Here is a 27,713-nt window from a genome sequence, read left to right as displayed (position 1 = left end):
GATTCTTTTTTTTTAATGTGTATGTTTTTCTCATCGACTTGCTGAGATATTATTGGCCATCTCTGGAGCAGGTGGGACTTGAACACTGGTTCTACAGTAGGGACATTCAACTGCACCACAAGAGCCCCTGGAAGTTTATTTTGAGTGTAATTTAACCTGTTTTTCTAATCAACCTGTTCAGAGATGTTACTGCACATCTCTGGAACAAGGGGAACTTTAAAACAGTCCTTTTAAATTAACGCCTTCAGAGATGTTTCTACATACTACCAATCCAAGTGGGAGTTGAAGTCTGGTTTTTGGGCTCAGAGATAGGAACACCGCCACTGTTCCTCAGGAGTTCTGGTTCTACGAGGTTCAAGAGCTAGGTCAAACTACATTCTGTCTTGTGCTCTTTTCTATATAGCCATAATATGAGAACTGAAGTCATCCCATCTATGAAAACCCATTTGATGTTAAAGGTTGTTACTTCAGATACATTTTAGAAGAGTAGAGTAATTTTCCTTAGTAATGAGGTATTCATGGAGGTGCTGTGATTTAAGATTAATGCAGTGTTCCTTAAATCACTAGTGTTATAATTTAGACTGGTAAAGTTTTATATAATGCCCTGTCAAGTGCAATTGCAACTACTGGATGGATCCCAAAATTCCCTTTGATCTTTCTGTTATAACTATGGGAGCATTAGAGTCAAGAATACTGAGCAGTTGTTCTATTCCCCCACATGACTGAATTTGTTTTATTTAATGCAGTACTTTAAATTATCTTTCTCTATAGTTTGGGTTGTCTATAGCTTGAGTCAGACTCAGCCTATCAACCCTGATAAGTTTTCCCTTACAAATATCTGGAATGATTTGGAGATGCCGGTGTTGGACTGGGGTGTACAAAGTTAAAAATCACAAAACACCAGGTTAGAGTCCAACAGGTTTAATTGGAAGCACACGAGCTTTCGGAGCGACACTCCTTCATCCTGATGAAGGAGTGTCGCTCCAAAAGCTAGTGTGCTTCCAATTAAACCTGTTGGACTATAACCTGGTGTTGTGATTTTTAACTAAAAATATCTAGAAGCTAGTGCCAAAATTGGGAGAGCTGTCTCTCGGACAAGCAGTGGGCTGACCAGGTTGTCCTCTTGCAACCATAGTTGAAAGACCACCATTTGAGCCATAGGTAGGAAAGATCCAGTGAAGATAGTGGCACAGTGGTGTACAGTAGGGAGGGAGTTTCTCAGAGATTCAAAGAGTCATATAGCATGGAATCAGACCCTTCAGTCCAATTAGTCTATGCTAAACATAATCCCAAACTAAACTAGTCCACCTGCCTGCTTCTGGCCTATATCCCTCCAAACCTTTCCTATTCATGTACTTATCTAAGTGTCTTTTAAACATAATAGTGCCCGCATCTACCACATGAAGTAATAGAGTTGTACAGCATGGAAGTTCATTCCACATGCAAACAACCCTCTAAGTAAGAAAAAAATGTCCAGGTTGTGATGATTCTACTCCTTTAACAAGGAAATGTTGTCCTTGGCTTTTTGTTTCAGAGAGATCGTAAAAGACAGACTCCAAAAAGTCTACATTTGAAGGGTTTTAGGGCCAATTTGATTATAGCTAACAGATGCTGCCTCAGGCAAAAGGCTTTCAAGTTTATAAAAACAAACACTTGTACATTGAAAGGGGAGTAGCCAGTTCTCCCAGCTCAGATTTTCTCTGGTTTAGTCTGGCTAGTTACTGAAAGCAGTAGTGTTTTAAAGTTGCTGGGCCAAAAGAAACAGGTCCATACTTATCCTCCTCTTTATCTGACATCTCTCCTGTAGGAGCCTATATTTGATTTTACCTTTACTGCCAAGGGGTATTTATGGGATTGTAGCAAGTATTTGGAACAGCATCAAGTTGGTATGATCTGTTGAGTTTTCAGAGAGGTTACATTATTCAGTATTCTGTTTTCTTTTCTTTGTGTTTCATTCAATAATCTTGTGAAGCAATTCTGTTTTGTTTAAAACTAAGTGGTTTGACCAGCTGCATCTCTCCTGGAATATCTGCATTACATGTGTTTTAAAAAAACCTAGCAAAATTAGAGTCTTGGCTACTTTCTTGAAATGTTTTGAGGGAGTCTGGTCTGGTCCATAACAATGTCTTTTTAAAATCTCCCTCCTTTCACCTTAAAAAAAAAATTACCTTCTAGTCTTGAAATCCCCCATCCAGGGAAAAGACGCCTACCACTAAACCTGTCTTTACCCCTCATGTTTTACAAACCTCCAAGGTCACCTTGTAACCTCCTAATCATCCGTGATTAACCAGCCTTTTTTTATAACTCAAACTTTCCATACCCGATAACATCCTGTTAAATCTTTTCTGAACCCTCTCTAGCTTAATAATATCCTTCAGGTTGTACAACCTTAATGTGACTTCCTACCTCATACCCAAAGGACTGAGCAATGAAGTCCTATGTTATGGACTTAGTCACAATACTATAATATGAATGGACAGCTCTAAATTTACTAATTCCCACAAAATAGTGGTTGTACAGATTGCCATTCTGAAAATTGTAGAACATATTTTCGTACCATTGCTACCAAATGCCTTTGAGAGTAGTGATGTCAAATACTGTTTTAAGTTATGAGTATATGAATTTTGAGTATTTCTAAATAAATACTACCTCTCACTGCACAGAGATTGATGAACAAGTGCTTCATAAGCAGTGCTAAAATTAGAAATTTGCAAATGAAAATTTGGTTTAAAGAGGGAAGGAGGTTTTTAAAAATAAAGTACTTATTTTTGATCCTTTCATATTATTAGGTGGTGAGTGCTTTGGCTCTAAGCTAGAAAATTTATCCATGTTATTACTTTAAATTGGTATCAGAACAGATAAGTACTTAAAAAGGTTTGAGAGGACAATTGCTGTGACTTCAATATGTGGGAGTTTGTGAAAAAGGATTGTGATTCTGGAACCAACTCTGGGCACATTTCTGCAACTCAAGAAACTTTTGAGTCTGAGTGGCAGACATTGCAGGGCATGATACAGGAGGGGTATTAACTGGGCATTTTGTTTTAGGAGGCAGTCGTACCACTTGGGTTGAGTAGAACTTTGTGTCAGTCTGGGATAAAAGGGGGTGTGACTACAGGTATGGCTGATATATGGATCCAGGATGTAACGATAGAGGAACCTCAACCCTAAACTTTGGCTGAAAGCAGGATACCATTCAAAAGGGATGAAAATAATGTGGTAGTGATTGGAAACAATACAGAGTTGATACATACAGTTCTCAGCAGCCATAAGAAACTTTTCTTTTCCAAAGTATCTTCTGGTTTGAATAGTTCGCACAGTCTTCACTGTGAATAAATAAAGTATTTTAATTGTGTATCTGACATTTTGTATTTTGTACCTTCACAGTAGAATTTATATTAACCTGATATATCTGTTCCCTTTCAATAGCTTTTGACAATTTTTGTCAGTGGAAAATTAGCAGCGTATGTCAAATTCTACCAGAATAACAAAGACTTCATCGATTCACTAGGTGAGATTTCATTCCTTCAAATTATAGCAAGAATTTAAAGACAGTATTGTAGTTAAAAAGATGCATTTTATTTTCATCACTAGATCCTTCAAGAAGGGGATTACTTCACTGAAATCTTGCATTTCAAAATCTTTAAACATAAACACCCTCCACCATCAATGCATAGGATAGTAAAATATACCATCTAGATAATGCTCCGCAGCAACTTGCCAAGGTTTCTTTGGCATCACCTTCCAAACCTGTCATGTACCATCTAGAACAACCAAGGCAGCATATGCATGAAAATATTACTACCTGAATTTGAACTTAATTTATTGTCACGTGTACTGAAGCACAGTGCGAAACTTTGTCTTGCGAGCAATACAGGCAGATCACATAGTTAAATAGCATAGATAAGTAAATAATAGGTAAATAATGGCAAAAGCCAAAACACAGGTACAGGCAATTGCTAAGGGTTTGAGAGTCCATTCAGTATTCTAACAACAGTAGGGTTGAACTGGTTTTGAAACTGGCTGGTGCACGTTCAGGCTTCTGTACAATCTCCCCGATGGTAGAGGTAGAAAAGCATTGCCAGGGTGGGATGGATCTTTGAGAATGCTGGCGACCTTTCCTTGACAGCGGGCCTGGTAGATGGATCCTATAGATGGGAGGTTGGCCTTTGTGATTGTCCGGGCCAAGTTCACCACTCTTATAACAGTCTCTGAACTAGAATTGTAGTTGCAATACCAGGTAGTGATGCATCCAGACAGAATGCACTCTGTAGTGTACCTATAAAAGTTGGCAGGGATATTCGCCGTCATGCCAAATTTTCTGAGCTGCCTGAGAAGGAAGAGACGTTGTTGGGTCTTTGTAACAAGTGCATTCACATGAAGAGTCTAAGAAAGCTTGTTGTTGATGACCACTCCCAGGAGCTTGACCTACAAATTACTTTACAACCCCCACACCATCCTGTCTTGTTGCATCACTGTTGATTGGTCAACATCTACAGGCCCCTCCCAAAAATACTGTAGCTGTATCTGTGCCGTGTGGAGTTTAATAACGTGACAAATATTGAATTATATTTGCCTATCCTTAGTTGCCTGAGAATACTGAGATGGGTTTTCGTAGAAACTGCTATATGAAATTTGATGTAGCTGGCATGCTTGGATCATTTCAGAAGAAAGTTGAGTCAACTTTCTGGTTCAGGAGTCATGTATACTTAAGGGTGACTGGTTAAGGATGATAGGTTTTGTACAATAAGTACTATACTTCAAAAATAAAATCTATTAATTGTAAACAGCTTTGGGATATATTGAAGCCATGAAAGTGGCATTTTACTAAATTTTCACAATAATCCAGTTTCATGTTCACTTGTACTTGACTCTAATTTCTGAATTTTTTTCAGACTGAAATTAGATTCTCAAATTGAGATGGTATGATTTGTCTTTGATATTCTATAGACATAATCAGGCATCTGACAATAATGTAACAACTGGAGTACAAGGTATGCAGAAATGCAATGCCAGATTTGAATTCTCGGCTTCCTCGTTTTTGTCTGAATTTGATAAATCAAAAATTCATTGGACCTCAATTAAGCAATTTAGTTCAGCTCCAGTATGGAAGAATCACCGTGGTTGTACTTCAGTACACACAGCAGTTGATCACAGAACAGCACTGAAGGAGTCTTTCCAACTACCCCGAAGTCTGCTTAGGCTTGAATGCAAGTTGTCATTGAAAAGGTGTGAGATGGCAAATAGAGGTTATAAATGCATGCTCAACAATAAGTTATTAAATCTTCTCAAACATTGGCCTACTGCCTTAGTTGCTCAAATGTATTAAAAACAATTGACTATGGATTAGTACTTTAAAAATGGCTTTTTTTTTTATTTTTGGCATTAAACTAATGCATTAGAGTTTATAAAGTGAAACCTAAATTGCTGCTTTTGTACAGTAGCTACTTATGAAAGAAATAATTTTCCAAAGATGAAGAAAAAAACCTTTATACTGATCTAACACTATTCTCATTGTCTTGTTCTTGTGAAGCAGCAGGGCTTGAGTTTGGTTTGTGATTCCTAATCTTTCTCTTTTTGGAAAGTGTTGAGCAAAAAGAACAAGGAACTCCACAAAAACATAAGAAATTGGCTCACTCCTGCTCCTATCAGTCCCTCAAGCATCCCCTTTCAAATTTCAAGGGCATGGCTGATTTGCCCCAGGCCTTGACTCTTTTTTTTGCTCATCAAAGCCCTTGATTCCCTAATAACTCCAAAACGTAATCATGAGCTCTTCAAATACTTTGGGATCTAGCCTCCACAACTCTAAGAGTAGAGAATTTCAGACCTTGATTACCTTCTGGGAGAAGAAATTCCTTCATGTTCTCCATTTTAAATGAGTGTCGTCTTCTTTTGTAACTATGTCCTCTAGTTTGAGTTTCTCCCACTGGTGAAAACGTTATCCCAACATCTACCAATGTTATGCCCACCCCCCCCCCCCCCCCCCCCGAATACTGGATGTTACAATTCTTCTAAACTCTCATGAATAATGGTCGAACCTCTTTAGTTTATCATGCTGAGTCAACTCCTTTATCCCAGGAATCAGCTAAGTTAATCTGTTTTGAACAACCTCCAATGCTGCAGTATATCCTTTCTTAAATAAACAATGTAGAGTTTTCCACAGTGCCTCAGCAACATCCTGTACATTCGTATTAAGAGTTCTTTATTTTTAAAAACTCTAAACCTATAGCAATAAAAGACAAAGTTCCTTTTGTCTCCATAATTACTTGCAGTACCTGAAAGCTAACCTTTTGTGCTTCACCCACAAGATCACCAAGGTCCCTCTGTACTGTACACCTTTTGTGGTGTCTCTACATTTAAGTAATAATCTATGTTTTTATTCATCCTACCAAAAGTATATGATTTCACACTTCCCAACATTAAACTCTATCTGCTGGTTTTTGCTCACTCACCGGACCTATCTGTATCGGCTTTGCAGATTCCATATATCCTCATTAGAACGTGCTCTCGCGCCTATTTTTGTATCATCAGAAAATTTAGATACATCGTACGCCTAATGAGTTCCAAGGCATGATCCTTGTGGCACTCCATCATTTGCGTTTTTCCAACCTGATAAAGACCCATTAATCCTGACTTTGAATTCTCTTTGCCAACCAATTTATTACCTATTCTAACACATTACCAACAGTACCAAAGAGCTCTAATCTTGTGCAATAGCCTGACTTGAATCCTTCTACAAATACAAATCTACATCTAACAGTTTCCCTTTATCGCCTCTAAATGTTCTGTCCTCAAAGAATTCTAGCAAATTTGTCAAACATAATTTCTTTCACAAAACCATGTTGACTGTATTAAGCTTTTCTAAATATCTTGCTATTTCTTCCTTAATAATGGTCTCTAGAATTTCCTAATTAGAATCCCTACAGTGTGGAAACAGGCCCTTCGGCCCAACAAGTCCACACCGAAGAGTAACCCACCCAGACCCATTCCCCTACTCCCTACTAATGCACCTATCGCTATGGGTAATTTAGCATGGCCAAATCACCTCATCTGCACATCTTTGGATTGTGGGAGGAAACTGGAGCACCTGGAGGAAACCCACGCAGACACTGGGAGAATGTGCAAACTCCACACAGACAGTCGCCTGAGGTGGAATTGAACCCGGGTCCTTGGTCCTGCGAGGCAGCAGTGCTAACCACTGAGCCACCGTGCTTGACATGTTAGGCCGACTAGCCTATAGTTTCCTGCTTTCTATCTCCCTCCCTCTTGAAGAGGGGTGTCACATTAGTAGGGTTTCAATCTGTTCTACCCTCATAGAACTCAATGGGTTTTGGAATAATTTGACCAATTCCTCCATTATCTTTGCAGCCATTTGATTTAAAACTATTAAATGCAGGTCATAAACTCTGGATAATTTGTCCACCTTCAGTCCTATAGTGCCATGTTTATCTGTTTAAAAGTGGAGATGTTAGACACTTGCACTCTACCTGAAATAGTTGGCTTGAAATCAGAAGATGCCTTGGAACAAGTGCTTCAAGTAATTTTGGGTAGTGGAATGAGCAATTGTATCCTTGACCCAAGACATGATTCTCCAATCTAAGGTGAGAATTCAGTCATTTAGGAGGATAATGAGAAGAAATTTCTTGATCTGAATCTTTGGAATTTTCTACCTAAAGGCCTATGAATGCTCCGGTTTGAGTATATTCACAGTGCAGATGGATAGATTTTTGGATATGAAAAGAATCAAGCGATAGGGTGGAAAAGTGGAATGAAAGTAAATAATCAACTGTGATTACGTTGTATGGTAGAGCAGACTTGAGTGTTTCTTGTGTTCATGATTGTGAAGTTTTATTGGATCTTTAAGTTTGATGTGACATGCTATATTGCTGCTCTGGTAATGCTGCATGTTGTGGCATAATGCATAAATTTGTGGTTTTATGTCATTGCTTGTCTGGATGGTTCAGATTTTTTAGCACATCACCTGTATCAATTCACCACTGTATTTTTAAATATCACTTGAAAACTTTCACATTGGTTTTAGATAAAGAAAGAGAGTTGAGAACTTTCAAGGAGATAGACTACCAGTACTGATATCCATTGGTCATTAGGATCAGTCTTTGTTAAGAGGTCACTTTGTTTGCGAGGTGAAATTATACCCATCAGTGTCCCTTGACCTGCACATTCTCATTATACAGCAGTTTGGGGGGGATCATTGTTTTTAGCATTAACCTTCTGACCTTTAAAAGCATCAATTGCAGCATTTAATGTGCTGACTCTACAGTTTCTGTTTATTTACAAAAAGTGTTTACAACCGCTTATCACCAAGAGCTATACTTGAGAGGAATCTGATTAAACATACATATAAGTTCTAGAGCAATAGTAATGGGAATGTAGAAAAGCTGAGCTCAGTGCATAGCTACAGAAAGCTGTTCAAGTTTCATCATTGTCTCCTTCATGAACTAGATAATCTGCTTCATTGCTTAAGGTGGGGAGTGTTGGTGTCAGCAGTCTCCTTATTTACGCCCAGCAGGAAGGAGTGGTAATTAACACTTCAGCACTCCCACAGTGCTGTGTAATTGACTGTTTAAAAGGTGCAATGATTTTGAGTATCTTATTTGTATTAAGATGTGATTTTCATATTGCATTTATTTTTTGATGGCAAGGTTTAACAAATGCAGAAATTGCTTAGTGATGCAGAATACTTTATTGCTGTATTAGGATTTTGACATAGCAGTAATAAGTAAATCCATTTGGCAGAAAATTAGATGCTTTTAAAGCTTGGTATCTGCTATCTCTTTACACAGGTCACGCTTGGAAATTAGTCTGCCAGAAAGTAAGCTATGTTTTGTGAGAAGATTTTAAGAATATTGGTTAGGAACTAGAATTTTTTTTGAGGGTTCCTTGAAAAAAATGTGTACCTTAATTTTTTCGAGAGTTACTTGATTTTTTTTTTGTAGCTACTCAATTGATTTTAGTTAAAAATCACACAACACCAGGTTATAGTCCAACAGGTTTAATTGGAAGCACACTAGCTTTCGGAGCGACGCTCCTTCATCAGGTGATTGTGGAGGGCTCGATCGTAACACAGAATTTATAGTAAAAATTTGCAGTGTGATGTAACTGAAATTATACATTGAAGAATTGATTGTCGGTTAAGCCTTTCATCTGTTAGAATACAGTGATAGTTTCACTTCTTTCATGTGTAAATCACAAAACCTTTTTTTTAAAGTTGCATTCTCGGGTTAGCTGTTCACAATGGTGATAGCTAGACAATATGTTGAAGGTGTTAGCCCCCTGTGTTCTCTGTCTGTGACCTGTTTAGACTGATTCCAATCTAAAAAGTGATATAACAGAATTTTACATAAATTCATGCAGTTTTTGAGCTCAGAGTTCTACATGAATGTATGTGGTTTTTGAGCAAAGTGCAATGTAACTCTGAAAGTACCAAAAACATTCACCACACAAAATATATGTGTGCATGTGGGTCTTGGTCTGTCTGTGTGTCTGCCTGTCTGGGGTGGGGGTTGTGTGTGTGTGTGTGTGTGTAGTGAGTGCAGAGTGTCTTAAGTCTGTGAGGGGGTGCATGTGTGGGTGTCTGCGTGTCTATAAGGGTGTGTGTGGGTGTCTGTGTGTGCATCTGTGTGTTGTGTAGTGCAATGGTGATCACCTGTAAGGTGACATGAACCCAAGGTCCTGATTGAGGCTCTCCCTGTGGGTACCGAACTTAGCTGTCAGCCTCTGCTCGGCCACTTTCCTCTGCTGTCTGTCCCGAAGTCCACCTTGGAGGATGGTCACCCGAAGGTCCGAGGCTGAATGTCCTGGACCACTGAAGTGTTCCCCAACTGGGAGGGAACCCTCCTGTCTGTTGATTGTTGTGCGGTGCCCATTCATCCATTGTCGTAGCCTTTGCTCGGTTTCCCCAATGTACCATGCCTCCGGGAATCCCTGCCTGCAACGTATAAGATAGACAATGTTAGCTGAGTCACATGAGTACTTGCCATGTACACGGTGGGAGGTGTTCCCACGCGTAATAGTGGTATCTATGTCCACAATCTGACACGTTTTGCAGCGTCCACCGTGACAGGGTTGTATGAAGTTGTCCTGAGAGCCGGGCAGTTTGCTACGAACAATGATCTGTTTGAGGTTTGGCAGTTGTTTAAAGGCAAGTAGTGGAGGTGCTCATTCTCATTGATAATGTGTTGCAGGTCACGAAGAACATGGCGTAACTTTTCAGCCCCTGGGAAGTAATGAACAACGAAGGGTACCCTGTCAGTTGCAGCCTGTGTCTGTCTCCTGAGGAGGTCATTTCGGTTCCTTGTTGTGGCACGTCAGAACTGGCGGTCGATGAGTTGAACATCGTACCCCGTTCTTGTGAGGGCATCCTTGAGTACTTCCAGGTGTCCGTCACGTTCCTCCTCCTCTGAGCAGATCTGGTGTATGCATAGGGCTTGTCCATAGGGAATGGCTGTTTTAATATGTTTTGGGTGGAAGCTGGAGAAGTGTAGCATTGTGAGGTTGTCTGTGGGTTTGCAGTAGAGTGTGGTGCTGAGGTGTCCGTCCAATTGATTTTAGGGTTGGAGTCTCCTCTTTCTGTGATGCAAGTGCACATTTCAAAATCCATTGATTTGAAAATGTGGGCTGACACAAAAGTCCAAAATAAAATTGAGCATTAACACTTAAGCAATATACTCTTTTAGAAGTGCCTTTATGTACACATTCAAAGTTGCTTGCAGTTATCTCAACTTAATTGAACCCTCAATACCTGGTGCTTCCCAAACTATTTTCAATGTGACCATATTTCTGTGCACCTGCACATTCCTTCATGCATTGCTCTCTTTGCTCTGAGTCTATAAACTGTTGATGATTCATGCTTACGTCTCATTGGTTACAGAAGTTAACTTGCATTGAATTTAACTTGCCAGTCAAAATATTGCTTTCTCACAGGAGAATGAGTGGCGAGGGCTGGTGCACTATCTGAAACTTCAAATGGTGTGTTTCCATGTGGGATGTTCTTTCACTCTTTCCAGGGTTGCCTGAAAGTACTGATTTAAATATATTTAACTGCAGTTGGGGAAACATGCAGAGCGAAATTGAGCACAGGTCTGTCATCGTAGCTCATGGTTCAAAATACCCAAAGTCCTGACTTACAAATCAGTACCTTATGCCACTAGCTTTTTAACCTGTGAGTAGAACATTTGAGTGGATCTCTAGACCAACCTCTTTTAGCACTCTAGGCTGCACGTGGCAGAGTCTGAAGATGGCACATTGTTTTAAATCCTATTGAATCTCAGTGGAAGCAAATCAACCTTGATCCCTATGGGACTGCCAAAGAAGAGACACATTTAATGGGCTGATTATTGGGCAGTAGTATAGCCACGTAGTTATCAGCAAAACCACACGTACAGTCAGTTCTTCTATAATGCGATGGTTGTGTTCTTGTGCTATTCCGTATTATAGAAAAATCACGCTTTGAAAAAAGCACTTAAAGTGTTGGTGCTGAAATAGTATTACAGCCAACATATTTAATAAGTTTGCGCTATAGAAACAGCATCCCCAATTTGTCAATCATGTTACAGCAAATTTGCGAAGATGAAATGTGTGTTATAACAGAACAACCTGTACTACATTTTGTCTTCTCACTCAGCAAACATCTACAGTCCTTTTTTAAAGCTTTATGCTTTTGTATAAACAGTGAATCAGAAACAGCTAAGTAGCAATACAGATAGCAGCAGATGTATGCTTGAACTGCTGTTATACATTGAGTTTTATTTCCACAGTGAACATACTGTGAGAAACACCTGATTGACAAATAAACTTATGAGCGTCTTTGCCTGACACAAATCCCATTATAGATAATTGCTTTTCTTGATTAACTTGTATTAAAACATTGCTGTAGCTTCCTACAAATGTTTATTAGGGAGTTTACTGCTATCGCGAAAGCAAGGGGTTAAATGAAGGGAAAGCTCAGGTTAGTCCTGATGATACATACTCTTTTAATTCTTGTTGCCTTGCTCTGATTAAATATAACTTGAGATTTACTGTTCTGAATTAATTAGCATTGTACAATATTTACACTCAATATAACAAAAGGACAGCATGACATTTATGGATCACTAATGCATTACAAGATGAAGTTTTTCATGCAGTCTCCAACAGGTGGCATGATTCCTGAAGTCATAATTTGCCTTTTATTGATGTTGACAAGATCAGCCAGTTTCTTTTGTCAACTGCTTTGCCCTAACACATGTAGCCTTTCAATAAACCTAGTCTTTTCACAACCACCCTGCTTAAAGTTCATCAGTATTTCATTTGCATTTGTTAATTAAGAGTATGTACTAATTGATTTTGTGTAATTTTCTATTAAGCCCTATTAGCTGTAGTTTTGCCCTAGTGTACCTCATTCCAGTGAATTATGTTTTTCACTTATGTTGCCATTACTGCATTGTTTGATGAGGCAAAGTTAATTAAAATTTGAGCGCTAGCTGTAACACTATTCAAGATTTGCTTGCAATTCTATGAAGAAATGTTTGGACTTTAGTCTCTAATCATTTCATTTTCTATTGCCTTATTGTGCATTCATTGATTTTTGTACCAATGTTGCATGTATAATGTACTTCAGTAAATCCTTATAAACCTTTAAGTTTGAATTAGTGCTATTCTGGGTGTAATTGTTGGCCTGATGTTTGCTTTATTACATGCGAGGTTTAGTCAAATTTTGTTTAAATAACAACACTTAATATGGCTCAAAACTATCCACAAAACTCATCCACATTGGAAATACTGCATACTAAAAATCCCCCAAAATTGTAGCAATGAAATGCTGGGAATACACCTTAACTAATTGCATTGGTTACAGGTCTTTCTCATGAACAGAACACAGCAAAGATGAGACTGCTAACTTTGATGGGAATGGCAGTGGACAACAAGGAGATTTCTTTTGATACTCTTCAACAGGAACTTCAGATCGCTGAAGATGATGTTGAAGCATTCATTATAGATGGTAAGTACAATTTCATCGTAGTTTACAAATAAAAATGTCTCATTTAAAGTGAACAAATCACAATAATTTAGGGATGTTGAATGTAACACACTAACTTTCCTTTGGACTCTAGTTTTGTTACCCTTTGGTACTTGGTGCAGCTGCTTGCTAATAAAATGTGGAAAGAGGTGTAACTGGGGAGAAAGGTAATTATGATGCGATTAGGCAAGATTTAGGATGCATAGGACAGGGAAGGAAACTGCAAGAGATGGACACACTTGAAATGTGGACCATAAGGCCTTTTATAGGTATATCAGGAATAAAAGAATGACTAGAGTAAGATTAGCGCCAATCAAAGATAGTAATGGGAAGTTCTGTGTGGAATCTGAGGACATAGGGGAAGCGCTTAATGAATACTTTTCATCAGTATTCACATTGGAAAAGGGCAGTGTTAGTGAGAATAAAGAGATACAGGCTACTAGATTAGATGGGCATGATTCGGAGATGCCGGTGTTGGACTGGGGTGTACAAAGTTAAAAATCACAACACCAGGTTATAGTCCAACAGGTTTAATTGGAAGCACACTAGCTTTCGGAGCGACGCTCCTTCATCAGGACAATCACCTGATGAAGGAGCGTCGCTCCGAAATCTAGTGTGCTTCCAATTAAACCTGTTGGACTATAACCTGGTGTTGTGTGATTTTTAAGATTAGATGGGATTACGGTTGACAAAGAGACTATTTTAGCAATTTTGGAAAATATGCTAATAGATAAGACCTTTGGGTCGGGTGGGATTTATCCTCGAATTCTCTGGGAAGCCAGGGACGAGATTGCAGAATCTTTGGCTTTGATCTTTGTCATCATTGTCCACAGTAGTAGTTCAAGAAGACTGGAGGATAGCAAATGTTGTTCCCTTGTTTAGGAAGGGAGTCGGAACAGCACTGGTAATTATAGGCCATTGAGCCTTACTTCGGTTGTGGATAAGGTGTTGGAAAAGGTTGTAAAAGATAGGATTTATAATCATCTGGAAAGAATAATTTGATTAGGGATAGTCAACACTGTTTTGTAAAGGGTAGGTTGTGCCTCACTAACCACATTGAGTTATTTGAGAAGGTGACAAAACAGATGGATGAAGATAAAGCGGTTGATGTGGTGTATATGGATTTCAGTAAGGCATTTGATAAGGTTCCACACGGCTATTGCACAAAATAATGAAGGTGATTTAGTAGTTTGGATCAAAAATTGGCTAGCTGAAAGAGGTCAGAAGGTAATGGTTGATGGGAAATGTTTACCCTGGAGCTCAGTTACTAGTGTTGTGCCACAAGGATCTTTTTTGGTGCCACTGCTGTTTTTCATTTTTATAAATGATCTGGATGTGGGCATAGAAATTTGGGTTAGTAAACTTGCAGATGACACTAAGGTCGGCAGAGTTGTGGATAGTGCCGAAGGATGTTGTGGGTTACAGAGGAACATAGATAAGATGCAGAGCTGGGCTGAGAGTGGCAAATGGAGTTTAATGCGGAAAAGTGTGAGGTAGTTCACTTCGGAAGACTTATTCGGCATGCAGAGTACTGGCCTAATGCTAAAATCCTTGGCAGTGTAGATAAAGAGAGATCTCTGTGTCCAGGTGCATAAATCCTTGAAAGTTGCCACCCAGGTTGATAGGGTGGTTAAGAAGGCATATGGTGTGTTGGCGTTTATTGGTAGGGGGATTGAGTTTCGGAGCCACAAGGTCATGCGTCAACTGTACAAGACACTGGTAAGACTGCACCTGGAGTATTGTGTACAGTTCTGGATTATTGAAAGGATGTGGAGGTTTTTGAAAGGGTTCTCAGAAGATTTACTACGATGTTGCCTCGTATGGAAGGAAGATCTTACGAGGAAAGGCTGTTTTCGTTGGAGAGAAGACGGTTGAGAGGTGACTTAATCGAAACAAGAAAGATAATCAGAGCATTAGGATAGGGTGGATGACCATGAGAACCTTTTTTCCTTGGATGGTGAAGGCTAACACGAGAGGATGTGGCTTTAAATTGAGAAGTGATATATTTAGGACAGGTATCAGGGGTAGCTTCTTTACTCAGAGGCGTGGAACAGCCTGCCTGCAACAGTAGTAGACTTGCCAACGTTAATGGCATTTAAATGGGCATTGGACAAACATGTGGATAAATAATGGAACAGTGTATGTTAAAATGGGCATCAGATTAATCTTCCATCGGCCTCCGAAATCAGTCCGAAATCATTACACACGTGGCCGCTACATCGCCCGCGGCAATAGCTGCCGCCGACGATGACGTCACTTCTGCCCCCACCGACCTCGCAGCCTCCGCGATCGCCGCCCAGACAACCGCCTCCACGATCGCCATGAAGACAATCGCCGACAGATTCGCGACCTCGGGGAATAACTCTGCCTCTGTGGTCGCCGCAGCCACTTCCGCCCCCAGTGACGTCACTAACCTACACGCCCACAACGCCGCATGTGTCTCTGCCTCCATGCCTAACCCCGCCCCTTCGCCGATCTCCGACTGCATGCCTAACCCCGCCCCCACGCCTAAATCCGTCACCACGTCTAACCCCGCCCCATCACCATGCCCAACCCCAACCCCACGCCGATCTCCGTCCCCGCCCCCACACCCAGCTCCAGCCCCACATCAGGTCCTAGCTCCCAGCCCTGTCGTGTTTTCACCATCCCTCCAGACCTACCCTTCTGAGGATGAAAGATCAGGCCTCACCTTCATTCCCCTACGCTCTCTGATTAATGAGTTCAACACACGGCGTGACATCGAACAATTCTTCCGCCGCCTCCGCCGCCTACTTCTTTAATCAGGATTCCCGCCCATCCTCTGACGACCCCTTCTCACGCCTCCAACACACCCCATCCACCTGGACACCCCGTGCTGGCCTCCTACCTGCCCTCGACCTCTTCATAGCCAACTGCCGCCGCGATATTAACCGCCACCTGAACTCCCCCACCCCTCTCACCCACTCCAACCTCTCACCCTCAGAACGCGCCGCCCTCCACTCCCTCTGTTGCAACCCCAACCTCACTATCAAACCAGCAGACAAAGGAGGCATGGTAGTAGTTTGGCGCACCGACCTTTACACCGCTGAGGCCAAACGCCAGCTCGCAGATACCTCCTCCTACTGCCCCCTTGACCATGACCCCACCCCCCACCACCAAACCATCATCTCCCAGACCATCCATAACCTCATCACCTCGGGAGATCTCCCATCCACCTCATAGTCCCACAACCCCGCACCGCCCGTTTCTACCTCCTGCCCAAAATCCACAAACCTGACTGCCCCGGCCGAACCATTGTCTCCGCCTGCTCCTGCCCCACCGAACTCATCTCCGCATACCTTGACACCGTCCTGTCCCCCTTAGTCCAAGAACTCCCCACCTACGTTCGGGACACCACCCATGCCCTCCACCTGCTCCAGGATTTTCGCTTCCCCAACGCCTTATTTTCACCATGGACATCCAGTCCCTGTACACCTCCATCCCCCATCACGAAGGACTCAAAGCCCTCCGCTTCTTCCTTTCCCGCCGTACCGACCAGTACCCTTCCACTGACACCCTCCTTCGACTGACTGAACTGGTCCTCACCCTGAACAACTTCTCTTTCCAATCCTCCCACTTCCTCCAAACGAAAGGAGTAGCCATGGGCACCCGCATGGGCCCCAGCTATGCCTGCCTCTTCGTAGGATATGTGGAACAGTCCATCTACACAGGCCCCATCGATGACTGTATCGGTGCCGCCTCATGCTCCCACGAGGAGGTTGAACAGTTCATCCACTTCACCAACACCTTCTACCCCGACCTCAAATTCACCTGGACAGTCTCAGATTCCTCCCTCCCCTTCCTCGACCTTTCTATTTCTATCTCAGACGACCGAATCAACACGGACATCTACTACAAACTGACCGACTCCCACAGCTACCTGGACTACACGTCCTCCCACCCTGCCCCCTGTATAAAAGCCATCCCATTCTCCCAATTCCTTTGACTCCGCCGCATCTGCTCCCAGGAGGACCAGTTCCAAAAACGTACAACCCAGATGGCCTCCTTCTTCAAGGACTGCAATTTCCCCCCCGACGTGGTCGATGATGCCCTCCACCGCATCTCTTCCACTTCCCGCTCCTCCGCCCTTGAGCCCCGCCCCTCCAACCGCCACCAGGACAGAACCCCACTGGTCCTCACCTACCACCCCACCAATCTCCATGTACAGCGCATCATCCACCATCATTACCGCCACATCCAAACGGACCCCACCACCAAGGATATATTTCCCTCCCCTCCCCTATCAGTATTCCGTAAAGACCCTTTCCTCCGTGACTCCCTCGTCAGATCCACACCCCCCACCAACCCAACCTCCACTCACGGCACCTTCCCCTGCAACCGCAGGAGGTGCAAGACTTGCGCCCACACCTCCCCCCTCACCTCCGTCCAAGGCCCCAAAGGAAACTTCCAAATCCGCCACAGATTCACCTGCACCTCCACACACATCATCTATTGCATCCTCTGCACCCAATGTGGCCGCCTCTATATTGGGGAGACAGGCCGCCTACTTGCGGAGCGTTTCAGAGAACACCTCTGGGACACCCGGACCAACCAACCCAACCACCCTGTGGCTCAACACTTCAACTCCCCCTCCCACTCCACCAAGGATATGCAGGTCTTTGGACTCCTCCATCGCCAGACCACAACAAAACGACGGTTGGAGGAAGAGTGCCTCATCTTCCGCCTAGGAACCCTCCAACCACAAGTGATGAACTCGGATTTCACCAGTTTCCTCATTTCCCCTCCCCCCACCTTGTCTCAGTCAAATCCATCGAATTCAGCACCGCCTTCCTAACCTGCAATCTTCTTCCTGACCTCTCTGCCCCCACCCCAGTCTGACCTATCACCCTCACCTTGACCTCTTTCCACCTATCACATTTCCAACGCCCCTCCCCCAAGTCCCTCCTCCCTACCTTTTATCTTAGCCTGCTGGACAAACTTTCCTCATTCCTGAAGAAGGGCTTATGCCCGAAACGTCGATTCTCCTGTTCCCTGGATGCTGCCTGACCTGCGCTTTTCCAGCAACACATTTTTAGATCAGATTAATTTCACAGGTTGGCGCAACATAGAGGGCTGAAGAGCCTATACTGCACTGTAACGTTCTATGGATGTCTGCAGAAATGTATCTAAACTGGACAGGTCTGACGACTATCAGAAGAGACTTGCAAAACAAAATAAATATCTGCTCAAGTCTTCAAAGATCACAGCAGCATGCCAAAACTAGAAGAGTAGTATTATGTTTAAAAAATGCTGCAGTATTTTCTTTCAAATTTTACTTGCTAATATTAGATATCTGAAAAGGGAAAAAAAATGTTTGAGTCTGCAACTTTTAAAACAATTCCCAATTTTGGTTCAAAATTATAATACTCCAGTAAATCATTTAATTGTAATTAAGCAAACTAACCAGACATCAAACGATCCCTGTCACTGTTAAATTGATGGCAGTGAACATGTTATAAGAAAGAACAAAGGATATGTTAAAATGCACCATTTGACTGTCTTAACCTTGTGTTTCAGACAAGTATTCTGTGCTTAAAATAATTTGTCTTTTTGTGTGAGTAGACAGCCTGTGGTTTTAATTGTCCATTTTATATGGTATCATAAATACAGGATGTGTTTTGGTAGAGATGTGGTTGCACAAATAGATAGGATATTGCTTTCAACAAGTTGACAAGGGATTTTGCAAAATTATTTACCTCCAATGTCAAGTTGTTTTCTTATTCATACACCTCTGTTTTGGTGAATGCCTTGTTTCCAAAAAACATTTAAGGAATCCAAATTAAATTGTGATGTGTAACATATATCCTTGGAAAGCAATGCAAGTTTGTTTTTGAGCTACAAAAGTAATTCAGAACTTAAACATAAATATAATAAACATTTAATGGTATGTTTAATGAGTAAAAGAAACCCACTTTATCACCTTTCAAGTCCAACGAATTAATTATATGTTTTAATTTGTTAGTTTGAGCAATTCTTCACCAATGTTTGTAAATAATTCAATTGGATATCTCTTTCTACTTGTGTAAAACATTCTTGATGAAAATTCTGACATTGAAAGATACTTTAAAACCTATGAGTATGTAGTGCTGTATCTCACTGCTATGGAAGTATGCTCCCCATTTAAATCCTCCTTTTGTGAGCATGAGCAATTTTATCAGAGCAGTGAGTCACAGTCCTCGGATAAGAATTTATCTTAGTCACGTACAAAATGATTTATTTTACCCCAAAGAAGTTTGGCTAATGACACCATTTACAGACCTTGTTTCTGCTTCATACCATATTCACTAGCTTTGATTTTTGACATAAATTTATGTCCCCATTAGAATTTAAGATTTTTCTAATTTTTTTTTTAAAGATACGATATCCCCCATCTAGTTGATTTTTGGTTAAATTTGATTCACTGCATATCATGTTTAATACATTGAAAATTTCAGCTGTGTTATGAAGGCGAATGCTAGAGTATTTTCAGAAGTTAATTTTAAATATTTTGAATTCTAAACGTTTGGGGAAAAATTAATTTTTCAGCTGTTCGTACAAAGATGGTATACTGCAAAATTGATCAAACACAACACAAAGTAGTTGTAAGGTAAGGTCTATTTTAATTGAACCAGAGTAAATTAAAAGTGAAAAAAAAAAGTTAAATGTATTTGGTTATGTCTAGTCACTGCTGTATGATCATGGTTTGGATAAACTGCCAATCAGCTATCTTAGTCCTTAGTTATTGAAGGTCTCATACTTTTATCTTCATTCCAATAAGAGAATAACTTGTTTAATTTATCTGTATGAATTCAGGCCAAGTCTGGTATGAAAAGAACTAGCAGCTTTTTGTTGACAGATTCAAACACCTTCATGCAATTACAGCTAAAATCTAACTAAAATTCTGAAGATATATCCAGTGCTCATCTATGAAATTTCAACTGTTCTGAATATTATACATAGTCTCAAAGAATAAGTTTTAGACAGTTACTTTGAATTCGTTTGTGGATGAAAATGTAATAGCAGTTGAATGCAAGACAAAAATAAATTACAATGGTGAATGAGAAGTAAATCGTTGATCAATGGAACAATATTGACCAAAAGTTTTAGAGACTTTTTCTTAAATAGGTCCACTAGATAAGTACAGTCATTGTTGATTGCTTTGACATCTCACTACAGGAAAGTACCTATTTGGCTTAAACACTGTGGATGTTGTGGAGATCTGAATTAAAAACAAAGCATTGGAGGATCTCAGCATGTGTTATTAGTAGATTCAATATCAACTCTGCTTCTCTTTCCACTTATGCCACCAGATCTGTTGAGTTTCTTCTTTTTGTTTTTATTGACTTTTCAGTGTGAGTGAAAATTATGAGTACTTGTGCATGGCAACATAAACTGAGCAAAACACTTTCTGAGATAGACTTTACACTCTAACCTTAATTGTATGTTTGTTTCCTTTCTCATTAGTCACTCTACACACAGAACCTTTGGAAAACAACAGTGGCAGCAGTTGTATGACAGTCTTAACTCCTGGAAACAGAACTTGAACCAGGTGCGGAATAGCCTCCTCAGCATTTCCACCACATAAAATCTAAAATGAAGGGACTTGCCAATCAATTCATTTTTAAGATCATTGTCAGAATTAAGATTGTTTTAAAAACAAAACTGCTATTTGAATAAAGATCTATGGAATAATTTGAGTTTCAGCAATCTAATTAACTTTTTCTTTATTTGTCAAGCAGCACAGTAAATGTTTTGTAAAACTGAAGAAATTCTAAATTGCACCATAAGTTTTAAACCATAACATATCTGTTCATTCACACAGAAAAATGGCTCCCAGAAGTTATACCTGCACACAAACAGAATAGGCATTAAGTTGGTGTTATCTTGATTACACATTCAGCTTTCCTTTTCCGTGTGTGCTTGAGCCGGTCCAGACTAAGAAACCTTTCGATTTTGCTAATATGTCCTTTGATGATGGCATACTGAGGATCCGCTTCCTCCTCAAATAGTAACACTGGAGTGGCAGGCATAGTGTTAGACGTCGAAACCTCTGGTGATAGGGGATGAAAGTATGATTGGGAACAAGAAATAGAAGAAGTTTCTGTAAACTGTCCCTGATGTTTCATTGAAGCAGATGAAAAAGGAATCGTGGAACCTTCTCTGGAGGATGAACATAGTTTTTCCTAAATATAACAGATATGTATTGTAATAAAAATCATTAGCCTTTGTGACAGTCTTGTGAATCATCTTCGGTTTTTTACTCCTACATAGACTGTAGATGGAAATCCAGCATACTTTACTGCTTGAAGGCCCCATTAAAGTAGTTATACAGTCATCAGAATTTAAAATTCAGATTTCTAAACAATGATTCAGGAACATCAATCCCATCTCTAGATCAAGAATCACACTGTCTTGGGTTTGACAAAATTCATATATGGCAGTGAATAAAGTTTACTGTCTTTTCATAATGTGGGTTACGATAACTTGAACTATTTCAAACAATGTTTTCAACCCAATTGCAGTAGTGGCAAAGAGTCAGGAGTAGTTGCAGCTCATAATTCAATTGGTTTGTATTAATTTGAAGATTTTCATCTTGTACTCGTCAAAACAATTAGCAAGAATACCAATTCAAGGGAAAAACTAACATTTGAGAGGAATGGTTGGCAAGTGAACTCTGATTAAAGGAGCTATCAACATAATTGTCATTTAACTGCCAAACTTTGTCTAAATTTTAACCTAGGCAGACTGACTGATTTCTCAGGACAATTAAATGCCATTTGTTGGTTCATTGTAATGTAATTGAGTCTAAAATTAGAATTGGTCATATCTATTTCTTGAGAATGGATTGTTAACCATAATTAGCATTTATCACAGGTGACCAAAATATTATGTTAACTACATGTCCGAGGAACTTTTCTATTGTTCAGTCTAGTATGGATTTTAGTGTGCTACAATATTTTATACAGTATAGGATAATTGTTCTGAATATAAGTTAAATATTTTAACATGTCTTTTACACTAATACACTAGCAAACTAATAATGATTCTAGAAAGACATCTTTCTGCAGAGTGGTGAGCAGTTATTTAACAAACTGTTGGAAAAAAAAAACTCAAAGAAAATCCCTGTGAGCATTATGGTACAGAATGATGCATGTGATGGTCTCTCTGTGCCAGTTCCTTATTGATATTGACTGAGGAGTAACTGACTATTGGACATATCTCTGGGGCTGGCCTTCTACTGTTCTCACAGCTAATAATTCCTTATTACCAAGGATTATTATCCTATGTAGCCCAGCCAACAGATGCAGATATATTGTCCAAGAGTTCCAAACACAACGAATACCTGTCCTAGAACTCCCACAATACCTCGGAGTTGTAGATATCTCTTTGATCTAGCGTCTGCTCACAATCCTAAAAACTAAGTCATGCGTTTCCTCCATGATTAATTTGACAAAATTATGCTTAACACCAATTGACAAAGGTTCCACTGTACACAATATGTCTGCTTCCCAGCTCATTAAACTGGAATATTGATTGGAGTCTGCAGTCCCGTTGAATTTCAAAGATCACCAATTATTGCCAATGCCACATAAAACAAGGGGTATGATTAAACACAATGAGAGGCAAAGCTAATTACTTCCTTAAGTTCTAGTTGATTTTTTATAAACAATTTATACATTAGAACCTGCAAATTAATTACTTCAAAATAACTTGACACAATGCTTTTAAAAATGGTTGTTCCAACAAGCAACTCCAAGGTTGACCTTCCCAGTTTTTGTTTGGTGCTTATAACCCATAAATACTTTTGCCAAACTATCAACAGTTTTGGGATACCACTACCAAATCTTCACAGGTAAGTATTAAATCTGAAACCATAAACAATGGAAAGAAAACCACTCAAGCCCCAAACACCACAATAATGTTACAGAAATATAGTTACGGTGAAGATCTTCCATAATCTTGAATTGTATGTATGAAGTAAGCTGATATGACTAGGGTAATTAAAGCACAAGAGATACACATTAGAGACAAGATCTGGAGCATGGACAAATTGTTTTAACTTGATATAAGATCATAATGAGCTTGTAAAAGTTCATCCATTGCAAAAACATATGCCTCAAATTTCCTCTGAACCTGAATGAATAAAGCAAGGTTTTAAGCAACTAGTCAAATGTAACAATTCACCTTACAGATTCAGATAGAGTAACTTGATGCCAAAGTGCAGTTGCAATAACTACCAAGTACCTTAACATAGTCATAATGTTATATGTTTTCTTCAAGGAGAGAATACGAACTGGGGTTAGCTTCTCACTGCACTTCTCCTTGGACAGCTATGAAAACAGCAATGAGGAAAGAATTCCATAGTATTCCATACTTGCATGTATAAGGAAGGAAGGAGCACGGAAAGAAAGGGTGGAATATGCAGTGAGAACACAGAGAACATGGAGAACATAGACAATAGTTTTACAGTGTAAGAGGGAAAATGGAAATTTTGTATTTTAAACAATTAAATGGAGGTTAGACTAGTAGAATTTATAAAGGGTCAGGGAATCAGCCAAAATTTTTTTGTGGTTTAGAAGCATGAGAAATTAGAAGAATAGTGTTTAATGAAGTATGCTGAGTTTCCAACATTACAATATAAGTTTTAACCATGCTCATCTCAGCAGTATGTCAATGAAGCAATCCACCATTAGCAGACCATGGTTACTATAGAATGTACTGAAGCAATTCTTAAATCCATAACTTCCACTAACTAGAAAGACAAAGAGCTACAGTTCACAGCAGTACCATCACATCTGGTTTGCCTCCAGGTCACACACCAATAAGATTTAACATGTATAACAATTCCTTTATCAGTAAAGGATCAAGCTCCTGGATCTCCAACCTAACAGCAATGTGGCAACACTACTGCAAGGACTGTGATTGTTCAGGGTAGCTCACCACTGCTTTCAGCTTTTGGTTACTCATCCTAAGAATGCATTTAAAATGTAAGAATTTACGAGGTCCATTGTTGTGAAGCGAATTCTGTATTCTGTTTAGTGTAAGATTGTGTGCCATTGTACTCAGTATATGAGAAAAATGATTTTGAATTATTTGGTAAATTATACCTAAGTTAAAAATGTGGGAGGATGGAAATGTTGCATTTCTGCTTTAAAGATTTAGTGGGAAAGCAGCTGACTAGTGAAGAATGTGAAAAGAAAACTACAGATTCAGGGAAGAAACCTGCACAGTCAGGAGGGTTGGCAACCAGACAAGGATTCAAACTCATTGATAAGACATCTCCACCTGCATTTTTTACCAAACTGTTTTAAGTTAAAATGTATTACTTGAAGCAATGGTGAAACCAGATTAAATAGAATCTTACAAAAGGGAATTGCATTTTTACCGGAGAAGTAAGATTTTGCAGGGCAATGTGAACCTAACAGAATTGTTCTTTCAGAGAGCCGACACAGGCTTGAACCGAAGAACGCTAATGCTCAAATTGAGATTAGAGTTACATTTTTGTAACAGGTTTTGTAGGAAGATCTTATTTTATTATTTTAACCTAGGTAAGGTCGATGATAGAATTACAACGGAAGTGAATTAAATAAAGCATGCAGTCTCTGATGGCCTGAATTATACACAGACAGTAAAACATTCAGAATTTTTATGAAAGTGGAGGAGGCACTTCCATAGAGAGGCAAAATGGCCAATGCAGATTTAAAAGGAAATAATAAGAACTCTCTGATGATAATGGAGAATAATAAATAAACAGTGCAGGACATTGTGAATAGAAAAACTCACTGCAGACACCACAAAAGAAATGCAATACTAACTATAAAACTACCCATTACTGGATGTACATTTCATTGTATGTGAGGATAAAAAGGGAAACTAGAAAGGGTTGGGGGGGAGGATTAATGTTGAAGTATCTTACCCACATATATGAACACAATGAGAATTCAGAGGGGGATAGAAGGTTAAACATGCAAATATTTAAAATCAACACTGTAGCATCAATACAATAAAGTATACACAAGTGTACAGTATATCTTATTACATTTTGGATAAATATTTTATGTATTCTACATTATATCTGGTCAGGGATTTTTTTTGTTCTGGATTTTTTAAGTGTTCATTATAATAATATACAAATGATACATTAAATTGCAAACTAATCTTTCAAACTGTTCTGCTTTCAAAATGTTACTGTTATTGAATTAGTGGGGACATGATGAATCTGATGCAACTTGTCAGAGTTGTGCATGCAAGGATCACATTATAACAAGAAAAATTAGTCAAACATAAAAAATACACATGGAATCTGGAAATAAATGACTATAATGTGATTATCCTCAGAATTCATCTTAAATCATACCAAACAAAGTCCCATGTAATTAATGAATTGATGGATATACACTATAGAACCCCTGCAGTGTGGAAACAGGCCATTTGGCCCAACAAGTCCACACTGATCCTCCAAAGAGTAACCAACCCGGACTCATTCCCCTACCTTATTACTGTACATTTACCCCTGACTAATGCACCTAATCCACACATAACTGAACACTATGGGCATTTTAGCATAGCCAATTCACATAATCTGCACATCTTTGGACTGCAGGAGAAAACCCATGCAAACACAGGTGTGCAAACTCCACACAGTTGCCCGGAATCAAACCCAGGTCTCTGTTGCTGTGAGGTAGCAGTCCTAACCGCCCATATTGTGGAATTTATTTCATTCACTCATGGGATATGAGCCTTGCTGGCTCAGCCAGCATTTACTACATCCCTAAATGCCATTGAGAAGGTGATGTCTTCTTGCAGTCCATTTGGTGTAGGTACACCCACAATGCTGCTGGGGAGCGAGTTACAGGATTCTAACCCAGCAATCAAATGAAAACAATGAGTGGCTTGGATAGGAATCTGCAGATATTGAAGTTCACATGTAACTGCTGCCTTGTCCTTTTAAATGGTAGTGATTAGGAAAGGTGCTGTTTAAGGAACTTGGTGAACCTTAGACCATAAGACATAGGAGCGGAAGTAAGGCCATTCGGCCCATCGAGTCCACTCCGCCATTCAATCATGGCTGATGGGCATTTCAACTCCACTTATCCGCATTCTCCCCGTAGCCCTTAATTCCTTGTGACATCAAGAATTTGAAGACATTTAGCGTCCCAGCCTCCACTGCACTCTGCGGCAATGAATTCCACAGGTCCACCACTCTGGCTGAAGAAATATCTTCGCATTTCTGTTCTGAATTTACCCCCTCTAATTCTAAGGCTGTGTCCACGAGTCCTAGTCTCCTCGCCTAACGGAAACAATTTCCTAGCATCCACCCTCTCCAAGCCATGTATTATCTTGTAAGTTTCTATTAGATCTCCCCTTAATCTTCTAAACTCCAATGAATACAATCCCAGGATCCTCAGCCGTTCCTCATATGTTAGACCTATCATCCTTGTGAATCTCCGCTGGACACGCTCCAGTGCCAGTATGTCCTTCCTGAGGTGTGGGGACCAAAACTGGACACAGTACTCCAAATAGGGCCTAACCAGAGCTTTGTAAAGTCTCAGTAGCACAACGGTGCTTTTATATTCCAACCCTCTTGAGATAATTGACAACATTGCATTCGCTTTCTTAATCACGGACTCAACCTGCATGTTTACCTTTAGAGATCCCTCTGTACTTTGGCTTTACGAATTTTCTCACCGTTTAGAAAGTAGTCCATGCTTGTATTCTTTTTTCCAAAGTGCACAACCTTGCACAGAAATTACAAGTATCTACCATTTGTCTTTTAGAGACTATAAAAGTGTTGCTTTTTTTTCCCCAGTAAATAATCAACTTGCCCAAAAATTATGCTTGTTACAGTTTTCATCATTAAAGAGGGAGGCATCTTTAGTCATTTTGATCTTCACCATACTAATATCAAATGTCCTGATGCGACTGCACCTGTACCTCGATGACAATTCCTTGGAGCATCTATTTCATTTATAAATGCAATCTTTTGCAATCCCTTATCCTTAGAATGATGTTTGAAAGCTGATAATGTACATTAAACAAGATCACATCTAATATGGTTATACAAAAAGTTGGCAGAATCACGCGAAGTCTGCAGTCAGCAGCTTCTTGCCCGAGTAAAAAAAAAATCCCATTTTCTAATCTCGTGTAAAACAGTGAAATGAAATTCTTGCTTGTGAGCACTGAAAGGCCTGTTTGCATCCTCATTATGGCATCATATCACCAAATTAATATGCTGTTTTCTATTCTCACACATGATAGAAAATAGAGTTACAAGTTCCAACATGAAAGTCAGTTCAACTACTGTTTGCTGCTTGTTCTTCCAGCCATACATCAATCACTAACATCTGAGTGCATGCTCCATGAAGAGTGACTGCAGGCAACCTAAGTCTCTGTCGGTAAAGCAGGATGTCAATTACTCTCCGTCCAACATGCCTTAGGCAAGTAAAACAAACTGCAAGGTGGCTGGGTACTGTCATTGGGTGCCCAACTGGGCTTTAAAGTCCTGCCATTGGCCCGTATGTCTCCTGCAGCAAGTGGGAGAATATGACAAGCAGAGTGCCACGGGGTGTGATACAAAGTTAATGAGACAAGTTTGAAAGATACCACAAGAAAATACCAAGAATTACATTTAGCTGATTTCTAAGATGATTCAATCTCTAGTCTTTTTCCAATTTCTAAAATAAAATAAATAATTTGTATA

The 27,713-nt window shown here is 39.9% G+C and overlaps 2 protein-coding genes across 4 annotated transcripts in view; one reads left to right on the top strand and one right to left on the bottom strand.

Moving 5' to 3' along the window:
- The window catches only part of eif3m (eukaryotic translation initiation factor 3, subunit M), a 64,125-nt gene extending 43,421 nt beyond the window's left edge, over nucleotides 1-20,704 (top strand). Inside the window, exons 8-11 of the mRNA XM_043705542.2 lie at nucleotides 3,427-3,508; nucleotides 12,854-12,997; nucleotides 19,559-19,619; nucleotides 20,477-20,704. Of these exons, the coding sequence (XP_043561477.1) occupies nucleotides 3,427-3,508; nucleotides 12,854-12,997; nucleotides 19,559-19,619; nucleotides 20,477-20,597 (408 nt within the window). The 3' untranslated portion in view covers nucleotides 20,598-20,704. The remainder of the gene's footprint in view (nucleotides 1-3,426; nucleotides 3,509-12,853; nucleotides 12,998-19,558; nucleotides 19,620-20,476) is intronic.
- Nucleotides 8,892-27,713, bottom strand: part of LOC148146866 (uncharacterized) — a 79,708-nt gene continuing 60,886 nt past the window's right edge. For 2 of the 3 annotated variants that reach the window (XM_087996355.1, XM_087996353.1), the window contains one exon: nucleotides 20,797-21,195. In XM_087996355.1, the coding sequence (XP_087852481.1) occupies nucleotides 20,881-21,195 (315 nt within the window). In that variant the 3' untranslated portion in view covers nucleotides 20,797-20,880. Of the gene's footprint in view, nucleotides 9,947-20,796; nucleotides 21,196-27,713 lie in introns of those variants that run through there. The other variant, XM_087996354.1, reaches the window with a different exon arrangement.

This window comes from Chiloscyllium plagiosum, unplaced genomic scaffold (genome assembly GCF_037043375.1).
Source record: "Chiloscyllium plagiosum isolate Xiang-an unplaced genomic scaffold, Cpla_swu_hap1 HiC_scaffold_18, whole genome shotgun sequence".
In the NCBI taxonomy this organism is placed as follows: Eukaryota; Metazoa; Chordata; class Chondrichthyes; order Orectolobiformes; family Hemiscylliidae; genus Chiloscyllium; species Chiloscyllium plagiosum.
The sequence above is the reverse complement of the archived record's forward strand: the minus strand, read 5'-3'. Positions and strand labels throughout refer to the sequence as shown.